This window comes from Protopterus annectens, chromosome 3.part0, assembly GCF_019279795.1.
Source record: "Protopterus annectens isolate FY-2018-M chromosome 3.part0, PAN1.0, whole genome shotgun sequence".
Lineage (NCBI taxonomy): Eukaryota > Metazoa > Chordata > Ceratodontiformes > Protopteridae > Protopterus > Protopterus annectens.
Window position 1 is genome coordinate 995,484,836 of NC_056731.1, and position 24,213 is coordinate 995,509,048.

A 24,213-nucleotide genomic window follows, 5' to 3' on the forward strand; every position below is an offset into this window, starting at 1 on the left:
TTAGGTACCATTGTAATTTCCTCATATGCAGTCTGGCATGTGGGATTAGAATTATGCAGGATGCCATGTAACCCAGGGCCTGCAGGATTTTCCTTGCAGTAAGCTGAGTTTGTCTTGTCAAAATCATGAAGTAATCTGGAAGTTGTTTTTGCTTTTCTTCTGTGAGAAAGGCCATTTGGGTGTTTGTGTCCAGATCTGCACCCAATAAGGTGATCCTTTGGGATGGTACTAGTCTTGACTTTTGGATGTTGACTGTGTATCCCAAGGCCTGTAACAGGTGTATGGCATAGGCCAAGTCCTTTAACAGTTTCTTCTTGTTGTCCGCTTGTATTAGGCAGTCGTCCAGGTATGGATAAATTTGAATTCCCTGTAGTCTGCAATGTGCAACTACTGATGCCAGGCATTTCGTGAATACTCTGGGCGCAGTAGATAAGCCAAAGGGCAATGCTGAGAATTGATAATGCTCTGATCCTGCAAGAAATCTGAGGTGTCTTCTGCAACTTGGTCGGATAGGGACGTGCAGGTATGCCTCCTTGAGATCTAGAAATCACCAGCCAAGACTCCTTGCCCAACATGGGAAGAAGTTGCTGTAGGGTCAGCATTTTGAATTTTGGCACAATGAGATAAGTGTTGAGCGCGGACAGTTCGAGAATAGGCCTCCATTGATTTTCTTTTCTTGGTACAAGGAATAGTCTGGAGTAAAATCCTTGGCCTTGTTCTGAACATGGTACCTTTTCTATAGCTTTCATCTGAAGTAAATTGCTGATTTGTTTTAAAGCCTCTGCCTTCTGATTTGGTGGAAGGTTTGGCATTCCGCTTCTTTTTGGCAAAGTGTGGAAATGAAACCTGTATCCTTTGTCTATTATTTGCAATGCCCATGTATCCTTTGTAATATAATGCCAGTTTTTTGAGAATAAAGCCAGCTTTCCGCCCAAGGGTGCTTCCAGTTGATCCCTGGTAGGCGGAATCAGAGTCAAGTCATTGAGTCTGTCCTGTAGTAGTGGTTGTTGTTGTAGCTGTTGCACTACTCCTCTGGTTGGCAGGCTGCCACTGACGGCCTCTGTAGGAGCCCTTCGATTGACCTCTGCCTCTAGAGCGCCTGTTCCTGCCTCTCTGGGCTCTGTCCGAGTCTGGAAAGGACCAATTCTTTGTAGGCCAGTTTCTGCTGAATCTCGGTGGTTGAACTTGCAGGAAATCTTTAACTTCTTGCACAGATTTTGCTTTTTCTTCAACCTTTTTTAGAATCTCCTGTGCAGGGGAGCCAAATAAATTTTGTTTCTCCATTGGAGCATCGAGGAGTTTAACTTTGACATGGTCTGGCAAAGATTGCTCCTTCAGCCAGGCATGCCTACGAATAACTGCCCCAGTCATAGCTGATCTAAATGAAGCCTCCAGTGCATCATAGCCACATTTTAAGAAATGATTACTAACCTGTTGTGAGTTATGTACCAAATCCTGAAGGGATTTACGGTCTAGGGGTTCAGGAGAAGAAAGTTTCTTATTCAGTTCATCTAACATACTCTTGGTACTGTATCATATGGAATTGACAGTTTAATGCCCTGACAGAAAGAGTTGCAGATGTATACACCTTCTTACCCCATCTCTCTAAAGCTCTAGACTCTCTATCAGAGGGTAGGGGATTTTTGGCAGTAGTGGCTGCAACCCCTTTAGGGCCCTGAGAAATAGTTTCTGGGTCTGCAGAATGGGCTTTATACAGATGGAAATGAGAATCCGGGACCCTGTAATATCTGTCAGGTTTGGCAGGGGCCGGAGGAAGAGTATCAGGGGCTGTACTGACATCATTGTACACATCATCAATTACATTTAGAACAGGAGGTATAGCTAAGGGCCTATGCTGAGGCAAATGCAAAAAGGTCCGTAATCTTTTTCTAGAATCAGAGAAATCCTGACCTTGCCATTGAAAGTGCTCTCTCATGGAGTGTAAAGTCTCCCCAAAGGAAAACTCTTCAGGAGGGGAGGCCGAAGGGATAGATTCCTCTGCATATGAATCCTCATAAGGCGAGTAAGCCCCTTCCTGGTGGTCTGACAACTCAGATCCATCCATGGAATCATCTGAGGAGTGGGGTTCAGAGGGGTCAGTCCTGGGCCTTTTGTCTGGAGGAGGTTGAGAGGCCTTGTCTGGGTGAGGTTGTGAACCCCTAATCAAGGAAATAAGGTCCTCAGCCAGGCTGAGGATCTGTGAACTAGAGGAAGGCCTCTGGGGTGTAGATTTGGCAGGCAAAGCTTTTGAAAGTTTGGCAGCTTTAGCCCTAGAAAAGGCCTTAATGGACATAGAAGCTGGGGGCCTAGCAGCCCCACGTGCAGGGGTAGAAATGTCCAAAGGTATGGTGTCGGACAAATCCTGAACACTAGCTTCGGTAGGTAGTTCTGAAGCCGACTCAGCCGGGGCCTCTCGGGCCTCGGCGGTCGGAAGTATGGTTTCGGAAGAAGGAATCGCCGAGGACTCTGTTTCGGCCGAAACCGAGACACTCGCGGTAGGCCTAGCCGTGGTTTCAGCCGAAACCGCGGGCCGCGAGTGTCTGCCCTTTTCCTTGCGTTTTTTGACCAAATGTGAAGTCGGAGTCTCCGACGGCATTTTATAAGCAAAAGCGGCTCCAAAAAATTCCTCTGCAAACTCCGACCGACGTCTAAGAGTTCGTCGGTTGAAGGAGGCACAGGCTAAACAGGCCGATACGTCGTGGTCTGGGCCTAAGCAAGGAAGGCAGTAAGAATGGAAATCCTTATGAGGTATTTGTTTCCCACAAGTTAAACAATTATTTACTTTGTCTGACATCGGCTGAGGCAAGAAAGAGTCCCCAACGGGGTACTTAGCTTTTTTCGAAGTCTTCGGTAGCTGAAATCTCTGGATCTGACCGACCGGCACTTGCGAACAGCTTCTGCTTCGGGCACCGCGCGGCAAGAAAGACTGAGGAAAATGGCGTCGGCTGATGCTTTTATACCCCAGATGCTCTGACGTCGGAGAAAGTGCGACATCAGCCGAGGCCAGACCCAGACTTTGGAATCCGGCCGACCGAAGGGCTGCCTGAGGCAGGACAACCCATATGTTATGACTGCAGATGCATCCTTGAAGGACATCTGTACTATACAAAGAGAAACACACTGCCAGGTAAAGCACTCTCCTCCGAAACACCAAATCAGCAGAAAAAAGGCAATGAGTGCACCATGAACTGAAATTAAAAATAAAATATCAAATAAATCCAAATGGTCTTCTTGGTAGGTAAAATCCTCGTTTATTACAGACGATAAAACTGCAGCAGATAGCAAATAGTAAGCGCTTTCGCGTTGTTACCCAACGCTTCATCAGACAAAGAAAATGTTAACCTCTCCCTTTTTAAAAAACACTGATTGTCGTGATGTCATAAACACCTTAAAGAGACAGACATATAAACATAAAATTGCAGTCTAAATCAAAACATCAATCATCTAAAATAAAATAAAAATATATTTGTGCATAAAAATATATTTTTATAGACACTAATGCTTCAGGGGTCTTGAAGCTAAAAAAGGCTTGATAGTGAGCCTTTCATTAAGCCCAAATCTGTGGGCTTGTAACTTAACAATCCACTTTCCTTCCCTTTCTTCAACTCTATTCTTTATGTTGCCTAGTCTTCCATCAGTGTTCACCAATTCAAGGACCAGGAATTTAAATGTGTGATTATCACCTGAGTCTACTATATGTTTGGCTAGAGCATTCAATATATTACTTTTGGATATGGCATAGATGTGCTCCCTAATGCGTTCTCTTAGGGATCTGGTTGTCATGCCTATGTAAAATTTCCTACATATTTGGCAGTCAGCTAAATAAACCAAATTGGTGGATTTACAACTCGCATGATGTTTGAACGTATAATTCCTAAGTGTATCAGGATGTGTGTAATTATTAGTATTGGCAACGTATCTACATTGGTTGCAAGATAGGCAAGCAAAGGTACCACATTTTGTGTTCTTCAGCTCATTGATGTGTGGTTTGTCGTAACAAAGTAACCTATTTAAAGAAAGCATATTCTTATAGGCTACCCGAGGTGTGTTGTCAACTAGGGACCTTATATCTTCATCTATCATGAGAAGATTGCAATGTTTGTTAAAAATCTTCAGGATGTGGTTGTTTCTGTTGGTATAAGGAATTACAATCCTATTAGGATTGGGCCTAGGTGTTCGTGTGGAATATGAACGCTGTGATGTTTGTCTTTTAATAATAGGTGCAGCTTCATTACTTCTCTTAGTGTCACATTCAGAAATGGCTTCAAACACAGAGTTCCTGTTGTAGCCCCTAGATACAAAATGGTTGGCTAAATCTGATTTCTGTTGTTGATATGCTGTGTGTGTGGAAGTCAATCTAGAGGCCCTCATGGCTTGATTCTTGACAATGTTCCTATAGATATGTTGGGGATGCATGCTCTCTCTGTGTAGTAAATTATTCCTCCAGCAATTCTTCCTAAAAAGTTCAGTGTCAAAGCCATGATCATTCCTAGAAACACACGCATCTAAAAAATCAATTCGTTCATGGGAGTAAGTGTAGTCAAAACTCAAGAAATCAGTTGTAGCATTGAGATAACTGATGAAATCAGAAAGATGCTCAACTGTTCCTCCCCATAGAAGGAACACGTCATCTACAAACCTGTTGTAGAATTTCAATGAATTGGAAAACCCAGAGTTGTTGTTGAACACAAATAACTGTTCCCATTGTGCCAACACTAAATTCGCATAAGCGTTGGCACATGGAGTGCCCATCGCTACACCTTTAACTTGTAGATGATGAGTATTCTGATAACATAATACATTATTTTCAAGAATTATTTCAAGCAAAGACACACATCTATCGACCATGTGAGGTGTAAGCTTACTATGTGTGAGAGCAGCTCTAATGTACTCCAAACCTATGTCATTAGGGATTGAGGTAAACAATGATTTAACATCTAAAGTTACTAGTATACAGTCATCATGAGAGGAAGAGGATTGGTCAAAGCTTGCTAGATTCTCTAGAAAATTGGTAGTATCTTTCAAAATGTGCTTGACTTCTAGAACAATGGGTTTCAATGTCTTGTCAAGGTAAATCGAGAGAGGCTCTGTGAGCCAGCCTCGACTGGAAACTATTGAACGCAAAGGTGGATCTATTGCGTTCTTGTGTATTTTAGGGAGACCCCTAAAAGATGGTACTAAAGGCTTGTCTACAAGTAGATACAAATATAAATCATTATCAATTACATTAGTTAGCATCAAGTCATACAACATAGCATGAACATTTTTGATAAGACTATTCAAACTGTATGTGGGTAAAAGTAAGTAAGTCTCACTATCAGAAAGCATGGCATTCATTTTCTCAGAATATGTAGAACTATCCATTACAACGACAGCGCCACTTTTGTCCGCTTGTCTAATTGCAATAGCATCATTGCGTCTTAAAGTATCTAAAGCTTGTTTTTCATTGTGTGTCAAATTAACAAACTGAGATTTGGCTTTGTTGTCATTATAAAGTTTAAACAAGTCATCCTCCACAGCATGTTCAAAAGCATGTTCAAAAAAAGACTGCAATTTTATGTTTATATGTCTGTCTCTTTAAGGTGTTCATGACATCACGACAATCAGTGTTTTTTAAAAAGGGAGAGGTTAACATTTTCTTTATGTCTGATGAAGCGTTGGGTAACAACGCGAAAGCGCTTACTATTTGCTATCTGCTGCAGTTTTATCGTCTGTAATAAACGAGGATTTTACCTACCAAGAAGACCATTTGGATTTATTTGATATTTTATTTTTAATTTCAGTTCATGGTGCACTCATTGCCTTTTTTCTGCTGACATCTGTACTATGTTATTCTTGTTTCACTGTTGCAGTCATCACACTTGGGTTGACTCCCAAAACTGAAGAAAAAGGGTGGAGGCAGTCAAGAAGCCTGGGGGTTGGCTTGGATGCCCTGCAAGACTGCAGTGGCACAGCCTGCCCTGGATTTGGAGAAGATAGGCAGGTGGTAATGCTTGGTGAAGGTATGAACAGAAGTCCAAGTTGCAGCCTCCAGAATGTCCCTCGTGGGGACCCCTCTGAGAAAAGCTGCGGAGGTGGAGGTTGCCCTGACCCCCTTTGGGGGTGGTTTCCTGTGCTGTTTGTAGCAAAAATGGATGCAGTGTGCTATCCATTTGGAGATTGATTGTTTGGATATGGCTTTGCCCTCTGCCCCTGCTGTGAAGCAGACTAGCAATTGGTCAGTTTTTCTAAAGGATTTGGTCCTATTCAGAAAGAATCTGAGCTGTCTGTGCACATCTAGAGAGTGCAGAATCTTTTCCCCCTTGTTTTGTGGGTTAGGGAAAAAGGTGGGCAAATGAATGGATTGGCTGAGAGTCACACTAGACACTCCTTTAGGCATGGAGGAGGTGATTAAGTCCTGAGGGAGACCCTGTCAGCGTGGAAAATGATGAAGGGTTCTACAGCCATGAGTGCTTGTAGCTCTGAAACTCTTCTAGGTGGTAGTTCTGAAACTCTTCAAGCTGAAGTGATGGCTCGAAGCAAAGATGTTTTCCAAGAGAGGAATTTTAACTCTGCTGAAGCTGCAGGTTCAAAGCGGGGTAGGGTGAGCTTTTCCAACACAAAGTTACAGTCCCAAGTTGGGTTTGGAGCTCTTCTGGGTGGCCTTAAATTGTTAGCCCCTCTTAAGAACTGTTTGATGAGAGGGTGTGAGAAGAGAGGTGTCTCTGTGCTGTAATGAGCAGAGATGGCAGAGGCATGAATTTTAACAGAAGGGAAGGATAGAACCCTGTGTAGTAGGTCTGCTAGGTAATCCAGGATGAGAGGTAGGGAGGGCTGTGCTGTTTCGGCTACCTTAGCCTGGATCCAGGTACAAAACCTTTTCCACTTGTCAGCATAGGATTTTCTAGTGCTGGGGTGTCTGGCCTCATGCATCACATGTAGAACTTGTTTGCTTAGGCTGGCAGTTTGAGGAGAGGTCAGGGAATAAGCCAGGCTGCCAGGTTGAGGGCCTGCAATTGGGGATGCATGAATTATCTATTCTTCAGTGTCAGGAGTGTAGGGATCCGAGGTAGGTGCCATGGTGGCAGGGGTGATGGGCTGCGCAGCAGTGGGTACCAGTGCAGGCATGGCCAGTCTGGGGAAATCAGGATTGCCCTTGGTTTTCCCTCCCTTATTTTGAGCAGTACCCTTGAAATGAGTGGTAGAGGGGTTAATGCATAGACCAAGAGGTTTACCCACTGGAAGAATAGAGCATCCACTTTTCAGGCCTTGCTGTGAGATTACCTGGTGCAGAATTTGCTGAGCTGATGATTTGAGTGGGAGGCAAAGAGATCCTCTTTCGGGGTGCCCCATTTCTGGGTTACAAGGGTGAAGGTTCTGTGGTCTAGCTGCCAATCATGTGGGTCTAGCAGGTTTCTGCTTAAGCTGCCTGCCAGAGAGTTTAGGGATCCTAGCAGGAATTGTGCTAGAAGGTAGTTGCATGGCTGAGGCTGTGCGCCAAACGGTCATGGCGAGCCTGCAGAGAGGATAAGAGTGAGTTCCTCCCTGCTTGTTGATAAACCACATCGCTGTGGTGGTGTCTGTTTTCATCAGCAGAGGCCCCGGGGACAGTAGGGGTCTGAAAGCTGTCAGGACGTGCTGAACAGCTAGGATCATTTTTTGGTTGATGTGCAAATGTATTTGATTTGGTCTCCAATGGCCCTAAATGCACCTGCAGTTCAGGTGTGCACACCAGGCATAGTCTGATGCATCTGTGGTGATGGTCTGGGCAGTGTGGGGTTGTGAGAAGGGAACTCCCTTTTTGTGGTTGCATGCTGCTGTCCACCAAAGAAAATCTTTAGTTTCCAGGTCTTGAGAGTGTTGACACCAAAGGCTTTGTAGGTACAATTGTAGTTTCCTCATATGCAGTCTGGCATATGGAATGAGTAGAATGCAGGAGGCCATGAACCCTAGAGCTTGCAGGATTTTCCTTGCAGATAACCGGGTTCTGGTGGCTAGTTGAGAGAAGTAGCCTGTCAGGTAGGCTTGTTTTTCTGGAGTACGGAATGCCATCTGAGATGATGTGTCCAGGCTTGCGCCCAGGAATACAATGTTTTGTGTGGGTACTAGCTTAGATTTCTTTTCTTTGACAGTGTACCCCGGGGAGGTCAGTAGGTCTTTACAAAGGTCAGGTGCTGTAACAGCTTTTCCTGACTGTCTATCTGAATCAGGCAATCGTCTAAGTAGGGGTAAATATGAATATTTCTTTGCCTGCAAAAGTAATGGCAGGAGCAAGGCATTTTGTGTAAACTCTGAGAGCAGTGGATAAGCCAAAGGGAAGCACAGAGAACTGAAAGTGCATAGATCCCGCCCCGAAAAGTAGAGATTTCCTGCAAGATTCCCTGATTGGTATCACCAGAAAGGTGTTTACAATGGATAGGTCGAGGATTGGGTGCAAGGTGCCCTCTTTTCTGGGTACCAGGAAGAGTCTGGAATAAATACCTTGCCCTACCCAGTCTGCAGGAATATGCTGTATTGCCCTCATGGAGAGCAGGGAAAGGACTTGCTTTTTGGCCTCTACCCACTGGTTTGGAGGAAGATCTGGGAACCCTCTTGGGGTTGGCAGAGTGTGGAAATAAAATTTGTATCCCTGGGACACTATGTTGAGGACCCATCGGTCATTGGTGATAGAGGCTCAGTGGTTTGCATGGAAGGAGAGTTTTCCTCCGAGGGAAACAAGCAGGTGGGCAGAGATAAGGGGTGGTGGTGTAAAGTCATTGTGAGTTACCATAAGGGGGTGGCTTAGCACTCCTTGTTTTTAAAGAGGAAGGACGCCAGATCTCTGCATTACCTGGGGCTACTGTCGGGGGGGGGGGGGGTCTGCTTCCCCTGGTCTGGGCTAAGCTGGGCTGGAGGGGACCAAAAAGGACCAGTGCTTGAAGGGGCAATGTCTACTGAACCTTGGAGGCTGGACCTGTAAAAAGTCTTTAACTGTCTGTACAGATTTAGCTTTTTCTTCCATCTTTTTTAAGACCTCTTCTGCCTTGGTGCCAAACAAATCATCTGTTCAATGGTGCGTCCAATAATTTTGATTTGACATCGTCTGGCAAAGTCTGTTCCTTAAGCCAAGTGTGCCTTCTAAGGACATAACCAGTGACTGCTGCCCTGCAAGATGTTTCTAGGGCATCAAAGCCACATTGCAAGGTGTGCTTAGTAACTTGGCTTGCAGAATGCATAAGCTCTTGTAATTCTTTACTTTCTGCACAAGCAGGAAAGGAAGATATCTTATATTTGAGGAGTTCCATGGTAAGCTGCTGATATTTCAGCAAGTGTAACTGACAATTTAGTGCTCTAACAACAAGAGTAGCAGAGGTGTACACTTATTTACCCCATCTGCCTAAAGCTCGGGAATCCCTGTCTGAGGGGATGGGATTTTTAGCCGAGGTTGCTTTAATTCCCTTAGGTCCTTGAGAGATGACCTCTGGGTCAGCAGCAGGATTTTTGAAAAGGAATTTGTGAGAATCAGGGACTTTGTAGTACCTGTCAGGTTTCCTGGGAGCAGGAGGAAGGGTGTCATGTGTCAAACTAGACTCAAAAAAACATCAACAACATCCAGGACAGGAAGAATGGCTAAAGATCTGTGCTGTGGTAAATCTAAGAATTCCCTGAGTCTCTTTTTTGACTGCGGATAGTCCTGACATTCCCATTAGAAATGCTCCCTTAAATTATGAAGGGTTTCACCAAATGAAAAATATTCTGGTGGAGAGGCAGAAGGAATGGATTCCTCTGCATCAGAATCCTCATAAGCAGAGAGGGTTTGCATGTCTTCATATTCAGAAACCTCAGAATCATCGGACTCCTGTTCAGATAAAACTACTGGGGACAAGTCTCTTTTTCTTTTGGAAGGGGTAGCCTGACTTCCCCTAATAAGCATAATAAGGTCTTCTGCCATTTTAAGCATTTGAGATTGAGGCAAGGAAGCAGGTGCCTGAGCTTGGGTCGTCGTTTTTTTGGGCGTAGTTCGTAACTTGGGCCTTAGAAACTTAGTAGTTTTAGAAAGAACTGAAGACACGAAAGAAGTCGTCGATTTGTGTCGAGTATCGGTAGTGCAAAGTATTTCCTCGGAAGCCGGTGCCTGCTCAGAGGCACCGGACCCATCCAAGGTACAGACATCCGCAGGAACCTTAGTTGAAGAAGAGTATTTCGGCATACCGGACTCCAAAAGGGTCTCGGTAGCAGCCTGCAAATCTACAGAAGTGAGCATCAGGGGCTGTGACAGCACCTCACTGAGGACAGGAGAACTGACGACTGGCTTAACTGAAGCGTCGGCGACGGTTTTGGACCTGTGCGGTCTGTCTGTCTTTATCCTTACGTTTTTTTTCAGAAGATCGGTAGTCGGATGGCTTACCAAAGCCATATCAGGATTTGAGGACTGAGAGCAAAAATACCTAGCTACAGTAAGGGCCCGACGACGTATAGTTCTGGACATACAGTTCTGGCTTTGAACAAAGCATAAAAGCGACAGCGAGGGACATCGTGGTCTGGGCCCAAACAAGTGACGCAGTAAGAATGGAAGTCTCGGTGTGGTATTTGCTTTCCACAGGCGAGACAATTGTTAAATTTTCTGACATCAGTTAGAGCACGAAAAAAGGATCCCCAACGGGGTACTTAGCTTTAGAAGACTAAACTTCAATTCGAAAACAAAAACTCAGGTAGCGGCCGACTGGTCTGGTGCAAACTGCTTCTGCTTCGGGCTCCTTGGCAAGAAAGACTGATGTAATGGTGTCAGCTGCCTGATTTTATACCACTGACGACCTGTTAGTCCTGGATTGACAGCAACTGATGCAGAAATATGAAGCATCTGGTATTCGGGCCGACTGAGGGCTACCCCTGGCAGGATAACCGAAGTGTGATGACTGCAACAGGGAAACACGAAGAACATCTGTCACTTTTCTATGACTATTTTGCTTGCATCATCCAAATGCAGAAGTTGAAAGAGCCTTCAGCATGAAATGGAAATTAAAGACTGAATTGCTTTAGTCACTCAGTGTAAAGACTTAACTCTTTACTGGCAATTAAAATGAATGAAGAACTGAACAGCTAAAATGTCAAGCAACCAAAATATGTGAGATACTGCTAAGAAAGCCACAACAGCTTGCAATAAGGAGTGTGCATCTAAAGTACAAGTACGTATGTTTCTACTATTTAATTTGTCCATGCACTTGGTGCAATGTGCAAATCTAAGATTATTTGTAATGTGAAATATATGTGGCAGCTTGGTGTTTACACAACATATTTCTTACAGCCATGTAAATTTTATAGGAAGTATTGATGGACAGTTAACTTTGGTTCTGTAATGTAATGCTGTTAACTTTAGTTTCATGGTGTTCAGTGGTAGCAGAGAATTTGTTTGCTGTAGAAAGTTAGTGCTGTTTAATATTTAGTTATGGTACTGTTTTTGCTGATACTACAAGACATTTTTGATTTCAATTACATGATTTGTTTTTTTATAATACAACTTTACATGTGTTTAATGTCAATTCTTGACTGATATATACTTCAATTTACTAAATTTGTTTCAAAGACCACTTTAACCGGGCACCATGGAAGTGCAAAAATAGGGTGTTCAACATTTTGCCCATTTGTCACACATTGTCAGGGCCAGTGTTCCACAATGATTCTTAAGAAGCTGAGACCTTCGGAAGCTGGAAATTTCTACCAAAATTACAGTAAGGCAGTTTGTTTGTTGAATATCAACAAGGAAACAACTAGAACCAGATAAACTGCACTAAATAATAATATTACAGGAAAAGCGTTTTTTTTGTTTGTTTGTAAAGGGAAGGTTGGAATAGATAATCACAAAAAAATGGAGAATCCCGTGCAAATCCAGAATACCAAATGACATGGTTACCCAAAGTCTAGTGTTCTCCGTTATCACCTGAAACTATGTCCACTAAATATGATAAAATTAAAAAGCTTTTTGTTATTGCTGAGCATATCTCTCAGCTGTCTCCTCCAAAAATTCTAAACACTGAATGCGTAACATGCCCTTCAAATGTGGAACAGTGAGGAACATGGACTTTTTAAGACTTCACTTGAGAGGTATGAGTAACAATAATGGGTTTTCTACTCATTATCTGTAGCTTTGCCCCTGCTTATGTAGCAGAGAAGTTGAGAGCTGTGGCCGAGATGATATGCAGCAGTTCCTAGATGTTATACAACTGCTGTAACATTCTGCGAGTTACGCAAAAACACTGACGCAGTCCAGTGTTCTCCATCACTGCCCAAAGCAGCTATAGCAGATATAAATCTTTCTAACAATGAAGTTTGAGGAAAAAATAAGGAAAAAGAAACACTTATCCAAAACTAAAGCATTGATCCTTCGAAAATGTGCCTTGATAGATTAGATGGCAAATGAGATCTAGGGACTAGAAGAATTTATAGGTAGGGGAGAAGTTAGAGCCCTGGATCCAAGTTCCTGAATAAAGGTGTCAAAGTTGGATGAATTCGGATCTGATAAACCATTTGTTGAGTCAGATGGAAGACAACATCTGATGTATTGAAATTGTCTACACTCTGATGCTGATTTCCTATCAAGGGGCTAGGACTAGCCAACCATCTTAATGAGGACACTAAACATTACAATAAGATAGAACTACGTAATATTCATCAAGGAATAGTATGTAATTGTCTCAATTAATCTCTCACCAAATATTGCAAATGCTGTATCAACATTGGGTCCCCTACAGAAGAACGACAGCTGAAAAGACCAAAACCCACATAACCGACACCACATGGTCGACAATCAAAACACCGACAATGGGGAAATGGTATGTCTCCGTAGTGCGGAATGTAAAGACTTCCATTCCTGCACTGTAGTGCGATCTCGGAGTTGGTATACTAAAGTTATAGGGGGTATGGTGGTTGGAGCCCCCCATGGAGGGTGCAGGGGGCCCCCGCTAGCACAAAAAAGGAAATTTTATTTTCCTTTTTTTTTGTGCAGTAATTACGTTGTCAGTGTTTTGACTGTCGAACATGTGGTGTCGGTGTTTCACGCTTTTGTTCTTGTGTAGGTGATCCATCAAATTATACCAAATTTGTAAACAAGGTAAATAAGACTGTCTGCATCTAACTTACTGCTCATAAACAAAATTTAAAGAATGAGACTAGTACACCCTGTAAATATACATTATCATATTATTAACACAAGTCAACAATACCTGTACAGCGAAAATGTGTTGAACACTATGTCATCTTGGGTGTATGTTGCTTCATTGTAAAAGCAACATATCAGACTACAACTTGAACAAAAATGCTTGAAAAGCAAACTACTGAAAAATAAAAAAGCTAACCTTAACTCCTCTTTTTTTTTCCCCACAGGGGCAAAACCACCCCTGTGACCCACTAGATCCCTGCTAACAACATAGACCAACTCTGATATCACACTACAGTGAGGACGGAGCAAATTCCCTTACTCCCACTACACTGGGATCTCACAAAGAAATAAAAAAATGGCATGTGTAGTACGCTTATCACACAAGCCACTTTTATTTTGTTCTGTAAAAGAAAAACTAACGTGAAATATCAGCAATATGCAAACAATGAGTCTTTGCCAAAATGTAGTGACTCACACTGCCTCTGATCCTACACTGTTGCTGAAAGGATGCTCTCTGGAGCAAACAGCTCAGTTTGTTAACAAAATTATAAATAAAAAAAATGTCAGGCAAATTAATTTAAAAGGAGAGGTCATACTGGATGAAGACAACTGCCAGATACTAAACACAGCTTACATCATCTGAGAATTCTTCAACTTCATTTACTGCACTCACCATTTTTGAGTTTATGAAGTTGCTGGAGGAGATACGACACAAAGGAATAGTAGTTCTCTAGTATTAAAACTCTCTCATATTCCTTATCCCAAGGCAATGAATCTACAACGAAATAAAGAGGAAAAACATATTTGGTCAAACAATGTTTTCTTTAGCACCACTATTCTAAAAACTGCACAAAAAATACATAAAGGAAAACTACATACAATGTTTTAAAAAATTACACGACTCCCACTTATTCTAGAAAGTAAAGCTGTGTTAAACAGTCATCATTACAACAAATCTGAGGGAGAAGCAATGTATGCAGCAAGTCCCATCATACAGGCTCTTTCAGCTTGTTGAGCCAAGGTATTTTACAAAGTATTCACTAGTAGTTCCTAACTCCTCCTTGCTGGTACTGGCCTACAATGGTCTCCTGCTTTGAGAGTCAAACATTAGGTTCATGCTTTTGTAGTATAACAGCTGGTAGAGAGGTAACTCAAATCAGTTTCTTATTGCCAAAATCCTACCAATAAAAAGAATAACGCACGTTTAAAAATGAAAAGACAGGTAGCAATCCAGAGGAAGAGCAAAAGAACACTCTTACAAGCATATGCTAAATGTGGTACAATCAAGCTACTCTGGTGGTGTAGAATGATAAAGTACTGACTACAGCACAATCGACAGTGGTTCAATTAACAGCTCAGGCAACAGATGGAGCCAGCAGGGGAGAGATGGGTGAGCCCTGGAGATGGCTGGGGGATGCTGCATAAAGAGGCACAGCTCATGGGGGGGGGGGGGGTGATGGGCATGGCTGAGCTGCAGTGAAGGCAGGACAATACACACCATAACCCCACTGTACACCTTCCCCCTCGAATATAGACACTGAACTGCATGGGGAGGTGGAAATAGTGGGTAGGGCATTAATGAATCCCTCCAATGGACTGTAGACAACTATGACCCCCAGGACACCTTTAGTAAGTGGATTAAGTCAAGGGGTACAGAGTTGCTGATAGACCCAGTGTGGAAATGGTGCACTAGGTAGCAGTGTCAAGATGATGATGCAGGGGACAAAAAATGTGGTGCAATTAAATGGCCCAGTTCATGACTACATTAAGTGTGATAGAAACTGCAGTAGATGACAAAATGATAGGCAAAGTATACTGAAATACAGCCATAACGCATGAGGCACCTAAAGTAGAAAAGCATTAGGGACATACCTCTTAAATGTCAAGAATTTTGCAGAATTTCCAGATTTTTGCCTTGTATGTTTGGTATGTCCCTCATAAAATTTGTGGGTTTCTGGCAAAATTATTGAGGATTGCAATCACTAAATAACATACATTTGAGTATGACTTCATATTCCAGAAAATGCATGTTAATGCAAAACTTGTCATTCTAGCAACTTTCTATGTTTATAAGGTGAATTTTTACAATCTGCCCTATTTTTGTGTTGGTTCATTACCCCCATTAATTTGCCACTGTCTTATTCTTGTTAGAAAAGGTTGAGATGTATAGAGGGGATAGGTGCTAGAAACACTGTTCTTGAAGCACTTATTATTTCTGCCTCACACAAACAGAAAAATGGCTTCATGACTAATGTTAGTTACAGAATCTTTAACACTACAAAGTGAAAAAAAATGCAACAGCAAGAGAGAACAGTTATCAAAACATGCTGTGTCTTAAAGGGTTTTCTGCATGGAGACCTTTGCCCCCCCCCCCCCCCATATTCCAATAATTATATACCTTATTTATATTACCTCTAAGACTGTTACACCTCAAAGTAAGGGAATTCTCAGAGATGCAACATAAAGTGCATTAACTAACTGCCTTGCTCCCCAGTTACATTCTTATATTAACTGAACTATGAGAACAACTTGCTTGATGGGTCCTTGTGGTTGGGTTCATTCTTTCCAACACTTTAGCAACTTTCTTAAAGATCCTGATCTCTGGGGTGCGTGTCAACGCAGACATATACATGTTGTGATGTCAAACAAACTTCTTAAGAGTCTAACCCCACAACCCATTAGTTCACCCCAGATACTAGAAAACATGTTCCTGTTGATCAAGCAATAATGCTTTCATACCTACACCACTAATGTAGTAACAATATGCTTGACAAACTGAGGCAGCCAACCACACACAGGGTAAAGGTAGAAGAGTAACTGATTTATCAGAGAGGCCCCTTTTGTACAACAACTGATGCAGTAAGAGATGTGTTGCAGTACCTAACATCAAGGGATCTCTTGAATGGGTTCTACTGTTGGGTTGAGTCTCACACAGTACTATCAGAGTGGAAGGAGCAGGAAGACCACACAAGGTCGAAGATCAGACAGAAGAGTCCTGCAGTATTATAGGACCAAAGGAGGCCGGAGTCTCAGAGTAGTGGTCAAGGCAGTAATACTTACTGGTGTATACAATTAAGACCACAATGTTTACAATGCAGACATTCTTTTTTACTTATTTCATTGTATTTACTTTTATTTGACTTTGGGAGTTCAAGTGAGCATAACCCATTTTCAGCAGAATTCTGGGAAGAAAAGCTCTACATTCAGTAAAAGCATTTTACAATCATTTATAGTTATATATCAATAAATCAAGATATACAGTAAATAACTTGTTAATGTATCTATGTATTTGCCTTGGTTAACCACAAAAATCCTTCTGGGACATCCCATTTTCAATGCTACCTGGGGTACATCCCATTTTCAATGCTACCTGGGGTGAAAAGCTCAAAGCACTATGCACAACAATTACCATAACATGAAATCTTTTATTACCGAATGAACACTATTACAGAAGTATTTGTCATTTATCAGATTATACCATCAATAAGCAAGACATTAATAGAAAACTTTTGTTATATAACACAAGTACTAGTAAACTAACTATATCTCAAGAAATTCAGTAGGCTTGGTCATAAAGGAAGAATCAGAATTAACTGCATGCAAGCATGAAATATACTTTTGAACTGTGCAATACCCTATCCAAATTTGGATTTCACAGTGGTACTGTCAACTGCTACAAAGATGGAATTTTAGTAACTTCCTGAAGGGCCAAAGCATTATTTGATAGATGGAGTTTTAGTGACTTCCTGAAGGGCCATCAAAGTATTATTTGATAGAAATTAAAGTATCATTTGCCTAAGATTTGGATGCAGGCTGCTTTAATGCTTCCCAATATGTGAAGCAACTACTACTTCCACTAACTGTCACACTGTGTATAATTAATCTGGTCCTTGTGATCTGAGAAAACATACTAGTATACACTTCAGCGCATTATCAGTCTACTGTATCTGTAATGTACCAACCAGCTGGTTGTTAGTAGTTGAATATGGTCCATGAATTTAAACCCAGAGTCTAACAGTAGACTGATAAGTTTAAGTGACATATTTCAACTTGACTGACATTTGCAATCTTGGTAATGTAGTGATGCTGTTCTATGCATAAGACCATGAAGGGAAAAAACATACATTTCTGTCTTGGTAACATTATGCAGGAGACGTAACATGTAGCCACTCTTTGTTGAATAAGGACCTTTGCAGTGAAGCAGACACTGTTATGAAGGAGACAGCACGAAGAAGTGCCAAGTTATCTGTGGATTCAATAACTTATGCACCACCACCACCAGTGGTCATCTAATTTGTGAACAGGGTAAAAAGTAAGGGTCTAAGTACTGAGCCCTGAGGCACACTGATGGCCACTGTTCGAGAAAGGGGTAAGAATTTCTGCAAAAGTTAATCAAGGCTCTGATACTTTGATAACTGCAGAACCGATCCAGAGATTCTCCACAATTAAGTAGTCTGCCAGTTTTCCTTGACTGAGGTTATTTCTGGTATACCCAAAGATATGCAATGATGACATTCTCATACTTTGATCCAAGGCTATCTTGGGATACACTAAGTCATGGTGTCATCATTCCAGGTACTGGAGCAACTGTTTATATATAGACGCACACATCCATGACTGCAGAGACAGTGAATTTATGACAGAAATAGGTGGCAGCTAAAGTACTGTCTGCTAACAATAAGAATCAGTTCAGAGGAGGGTAAAAAAGACAGGAAAGAAATAAAGAAAGGAAAGGCAGTTTACAAAGGAACCCAAGTATGCAACACCATTCAGAAGGTTTACTTTTCCTCAGGTACAAAACATTGGAAGAGGGATGGGAAAGAGAGAGTTAGTTGGGAACATGCTTTTTGGGGAATGCAAAGAGTTGGCAGATTTTAAAAATTTCATACATAATACTTTGTCACTACTTTGTAGCTTAGGAAATTGTTCTTTTTTGCTGGGATACAGGATCTGAAATGCCCAGATGCAGTAAAGTCTCACTAAGTTTAATAAATTGGCAAATAAAAAAAAAGCTAGAACATGGAGATCAAAATCTAAACCAACTGTAAGTGAAGTACTGAATGTCATAAATGAATGGAGGTGGGATTTTAGGAAAGGAAACAGCAAACTGCATATAAATACGTGGAATTTGTGGCAACAATACATACAGACTAATGGTCAGAATCAGGATGAGGAGTGAGGTTTAAAGGATGGCAGCAATTGAGCAATAGTGTTTACTCTATAGAGCTTGTCACAGATGGTTTTATCACTTGCTTAACATTGTAGAGTTATATTTCAGTGGTATAGTCTAATAATTTGCTCTATACATTGCACCACTGTGTTTCTTGTTTCTCCATCAGTACACCTCCTGTTATATACTTGTTTTAACCTTACTTTCATACACTTTCTTACCTGCCTCTGCTTTTAGAACAGCCTATCTTCTCTTGCCTTGACTCGCTTTGTCCTCCCTTCCATCTTTAGAAATAAGCTAGCTACCTATGATTTATTGCCTCCCTGTAACATTCAGGACTGTAGTGTTTCTCTTTTTTTTCCCTTCTCTTTCAGCGCCCATGGACATCAGATTGGTCCCCTCTCCATTACATAGCAGGAGCTCGGCTATAAGTCACAACACTGCAAACTGGTCCTGGCAAAAGCTGCCCCTATAAGCAGCAGCCAACTGAAACTATTGCCATTGTTCAATATAAGCAAATTTGTCATGAAGAGCCTGGATGTATATTGACTTAAAATAGTCAGATAAGCCCCTACCCTCTGTAGGAAAGTAGCTGTGATACTCACCCCAAAGGAGTAGTCCTTACACTCGGACCACTTAAGTAATTGGTCAATGTCCCTCACCTGACTATTAGATTACATTGTGCAAACCAGTTACTTCCTACTGCTAGTTTCTTGATGTCTGCAATTAGTAACTCAAACAAAAGAGGTTTACTTTGTGCCTCTTTGTTAACTGTTAAACACCAGCTAGAAATGAATTGTGTTCTGCAACACAGGGCCTTCTAATGTCAAGTAAGCCCGGCTTCACTTTGTTTCCCTACTCCACCTTACTCTAGCATTATATTACTCATGTACACATATGACCCATGACACCCAAATCCCTATACCTTTACCTCTGTCCTCGAATCACCATCCTCTCTGGTCACCTATTCCTGATTTCCATCCAACACCCTCTTGACCTTCCCATACTGCTTTGCTCTACAGCCACTCCTACTCACACCCCTCCCCGACAGTACCTCTAAGAAAATCATTAGCAAAACTCCTTCTTCAATTCATCTTATCAATCTCCTCTCATACACTACAGAGTTATTATCTCTCATCTCTTCCTCTATAATATCTCTCAGTCTTCCCCTCATCAAACTGTACTGCTTACACCCCTCTAACCTCAATATCTACATCATACACAAGAAATCAGTAAGTTTTACTTTACGTCCCCTCCTTTTACACAATAAAATCTCTCTCTAATCATCTCTACTATCCTTTCCTTCTTTAATCACCTCCCTCTCATACTCATGGTCCCATCTTCCCCTATACCTTCAAACACACACTATGATATTCCTCCTCATCTCTGTCACGCCACTGTCACCCTAGTTTTTTCCTGGCAATACTTCCTCAATTTCATTATTTTGCCTCACCTAGTCATGCTCCTCTCCCATAATCATAAATCTTGCTCTAGTACTAGTAGTGCACCTATCCTCCCATCTACAACTCCACAAAAAAATCACTACTACCTCCAAGGAGCTTTTCACAGGGTCAGAACCTACCCACTCAACCTCAATATATCTCCAGACCTATTCCCCTTAACATCCACTCATATATTCAAGATTAGCAGTCCAGCACCAAATCCCACACTCCTAAAACTAGGATTTAGGATTAAATCCAAATGTAAATGGCCCTAACAAACTTTAAGAGGACTCCACCCAAATCTTGGTCATTTTCACAGCACACCAACCCCCAAGGTTTCTACATTCTTGCTTCTCTCAACCACTAAGTCACCCAGCCTATATCTTTTTTACATAAATTTAAAAAAGCATTAGAAATAAATTACCAGACTTTCATGCCTGGGTAGCACACCATTCACCAGATGTCACTACAGCTACTGAAACTTGGATAAAGCAAAACACAAAAAACAATGATGTTCCACCTGTAGGATATAACCAAACAAAAAAGGCACGTGGTGCTCTTATACTTTATAATTCCTTTAACTTAACTCTTCATCCCTCAACCCCCCCCCCGAAATAAAACATGTGGAAACCCTCATGCCCCTTCTAAAACCAAAACACAAGTCTCAATGAGCAACAGGAATTCCTTGAGTCAAGAAGAAAAATGCAGAAGAATTCTTTTCCTGGGCTTCTTCAAATATTCCACAGGAAACGATCATAATGGGTGATCTAAATACTGACTGGCAGATCACAAGCAATGACACCTCTGATGATGCAATAAACTTTTATGGGTTAAACTAGCTTGTAACATCCTCCAACTAGGTACAGTAAGCATTCTGACTAGAAACCCACCTTAGACTGGATCCTTGCTAAATCTTCAAATAAAATTATCGCCTCTGGTGTTCTCCCTGACACTCTAAGCAATCACCTCCCCACTTTCACTATATTAGGTCACTACAACATCTCTAAACTCCACTGCCTTCATCTCAAACTTAACTGGAACCTACTATTAACCCTTCAGCTATATAATGCTATCTCTCCACTCAATACCACCTTCTTCAATATTCTAAATGTACGTGGTCCTGTAAGAACCAAAAAATCTAAGCAAATCCAGCACCCTGGCTCTACAAACAAACCAAACAAGTTATGAACCAGATGGACAAAGCATGGGAAACTTGAAGAAAATATAGCACACACACTAACTTACAAAAATATAAATAGCTCAAAAATAGCATCAAGCAACAGATTACATTAGACAAAAAAATCCTATCACTCCAATCTCCAAACTTTAAATGAAAAGACCCAAAAACCTTTTACGTATTTCATCACCAAACCTAGCTCCTCTGTTGTCACTCAATTACAAGTTGGACTCCCAATTCAATACATACTTCATCAACTTGGTAACTCCTCTCCTAAAGCACTCAACCTCCACTACCTCACAACCACCCTCTAAACCAATATTCTACCATAAAGTGTTCTCCCTGGAAACCATCTCCACCTCCAACATAATAAAACTACTTCTAAGACTGAAACCTATCAATACATTAAAATGAGTGCAGATGCTCTGACCTACCCAGTTTCTATATTAATTGATACATTAAAGAAAGCTTTGTTCCCAGCCTATGGAAAAATAATTGTACATGTTACCATTACACAAGGGTGGCACTTCCACAGATGCTGCCAGTAATAGACAGACATTTTATCTCCACTCATAAAAGTCAGCGAAAAATGTATTCATACACAACTACTCTTCATTTCAGGCAATCTGCTGTCTCCAACACAGGATGGCTTCTGCCTTAATTACAGCACTGCCATGGCCCACCTTAACTTCAGAACAACTATAAATCAAAACAGAAATGATGCACACCTAGTCTCTACAGTCTTCCTTGACCTATCAAAGTATTTTCACACTGTTTCACACACAAAACTATTACAATAAAGTGTCGCCCCTAGATCTAGATACTCCCAAATTCACTTGGTATGACAGCTACCTGTCCTGCAGACAACATGCTGTTAAATGACAAATTAACATCTCTTATTTCCTTTCCATAGCAATGGATGCCCCCCTCCCCCCCAGGGTTTTACTCTAGGCCCCATCTTATTCAACATAATAGTGGACAGCCTTCACTCAGAAAGCAAACATGCACAAATGGTCCAGTATTCAGATGACTCCACTCTGATGTGGGGAACCAGAATTCCCTTACCTATATCAAAACATTTCTGATTCCCAATGTCTTCTAAACTCTCAAAAATCCAAGCTCATCATGTTCACCCCATAGCTCTCTACCCAGAAATCCCTCTTCACTCTAAGCTCCACAAACATACAATTGAATTAGTAACTGACACTAAGCTACTAGGTATAATTGATGACAAATTAAAATTCGACTACCATGTAAAAGATATAAAAAACTTGGCACCCTCTAAAGGATAAAACCTTCTCTAACTGACGATGCTACGAAATACATTCCATTAACTTTTCTTCTTCCAGCTCTCCTTTGTACTTATTAATCTTCAGGCCACATAGCCCACTCTCTAAGGAATGCTACAACAAAGTAGACACATTTGCTGCTAACATGATACACAAATGTTACCAGTGTGTAGCACTAAAGCAGTTACACTGGCTACAACTACCTATCTCTATCTTATCTACTTACCACAGATAACCTTATTCACATACCAGAAAAAATCCCTAGCCTAGCACACATGATTCAATACTACTCACTAAACAGGTTTCTTCACTCAGTAGATAAAAAAACTACTCCTAATAACTAAAATCAAACAACTCTCTGTATTCCCTCTACATCAATAAAATCTGGAGTTTCTTCCCCGATCTTTTAAGTCTCAATGGCTATATATTTGCTCATCTTCTGGTTAAACAAAAATTCCTATCCATGCACACATGGTATTCTAAGCTATGGTGTCCTTCACCCTACCTAAGGACATTATTCTGATATATTATAACTATAGCCTTTCTCTCATTATTTATTCCTAAACAACTTAATTTCATCTCTCCTTTCCACTGCCTGCTCTTCCCATCACATCCATCTTATTTTTATTGTACCCGCTCTCTTCGGTTACTACCTTGATTTTTCTCTCCCCTCTTCTTTCATCCCCATTCGCATCATATCCCTTCTGCGTACATCTCTACCCAGCCAGAAACCATATACTGACACGTTACAGCCTTTCTTCACAACAACCCTACATCTTGTTACTCAACCTTCATTACACTAAGCTAATCTACTATCATCTATTTCAACCTCTACCACATCCAATGCATGATCCAACCAACCAATTTCTGTGTTGGCACTGGTTCTAAAACATGTCTCTTTACCTTGTTCCTCCTGTACACTGCTGTACAAGTATCTCTTCCACCAACAAAATACTTAAATACCTTCTCCTCAAACCTCACTTTTTTAAAAGCATGTTCTCGTAAATGACTATTTTTCTTTCCTTTCACTTTTGTTTTGAATCACTGTTGTACCTATGTAATAGATTTTATTTATTTGTTTATTTATTTATTTACATTTGTTGACTGGGAGTGTCCAACTGGACGTAGGTCCATTTTCAGCGGAGGTCCAGGGAGAAAACCTCCACAGTTAAAATAAACAGACAGTAGTTGCATTGGATTACATAGCGATTAACAATTTAACATAGCAATTAATTACAAACATATTTACAGATGAAGGACATAGTACATCAGTAGACAACTAGAATCTATATCTGCGAAGTACATAAGACATTAACAAATGTTACAATAAGAAGTTCCTGCTGTATAAGTAGTACTGGGCTTATGAGCATCTAAGCTTGCTATAATCAAGGTAGTTAGTGGGGTGGAAAGAAAGGTAGTGGTTGGATGGGGTGGGTGATATTAGAGTGGGAGTTGCAAGGGCATAGCCAGCATGTTTTTAGGTGCGCTTTCAGTAAAGTTTTGAAGTGGGTGCATGATGGTATGAAGGTAAATTTGGCTATGGCGCAACAGAAAAGTGCTTCACCAGCAGAGTTATTGGCTTTAGTGATCTGCAAGTGATTTTTGTTGCTGGATTTTAGTGGTCTGGTGGTGCGATAGGGTTGGAGTAGATTCTGGAGGGATGGGACATTTGGTGGATGGTTTACTAGTTTGTGGGTGAGTGAGAGTTGATACCATTGAAGGAAGTGAGGGAGTTCAAGCCAGCCCAGTTCAGCAAGTGAGAGACCGTGGTGACTACGGTAGGATGGCCCTGTGGCGAATTTGGCAATTTTGTTGTAGCAGGTCTCTAGCTTGTTTAGATCGCATTGCCGGTGGGAATTTACTATTGAAATCTTTGATGCTTTGGTGAAAAGTTGCTTATTTCTGTATAACGCTCCTAGTTTTTTGTGGACTTTTTTTTATGGTCATGGATATGTGAATGTCAAATTTTAGTTTATTGTTTACTCCTAGCAATTTGGTGTGTTCAGTTGGGTATATAGTGG

General features: G+C 41.3%; 1 protein-coding gene across 4 annotated transcripts in view; it reads right to left on the reverse strand.

Annotated features, from left to right (window-relative positions):
- The window catches only part of TEDC2 (tubulin epsilon and delta complex 2), a 1,244,333-nt gene that overhangs the window by 212,350 nt on the left and 1,007,770 nt on the right, over positions 1–24,213 (reverse strand). For all 4 annotated transcript variants that reach the window (XM_044065295.1, XM_044065294.1, XM_044065296.1 and 1 more), the window contains one exon: positions 13,788–13,889. In XM_044065295.1, coding sequence (XP_043921230.1) covers positions 13,788–13,889 — 102 coding nt within the window. The remainder of the gene's footprint in view (positions 1–13,787; positions 13,890–24,213) is intronic.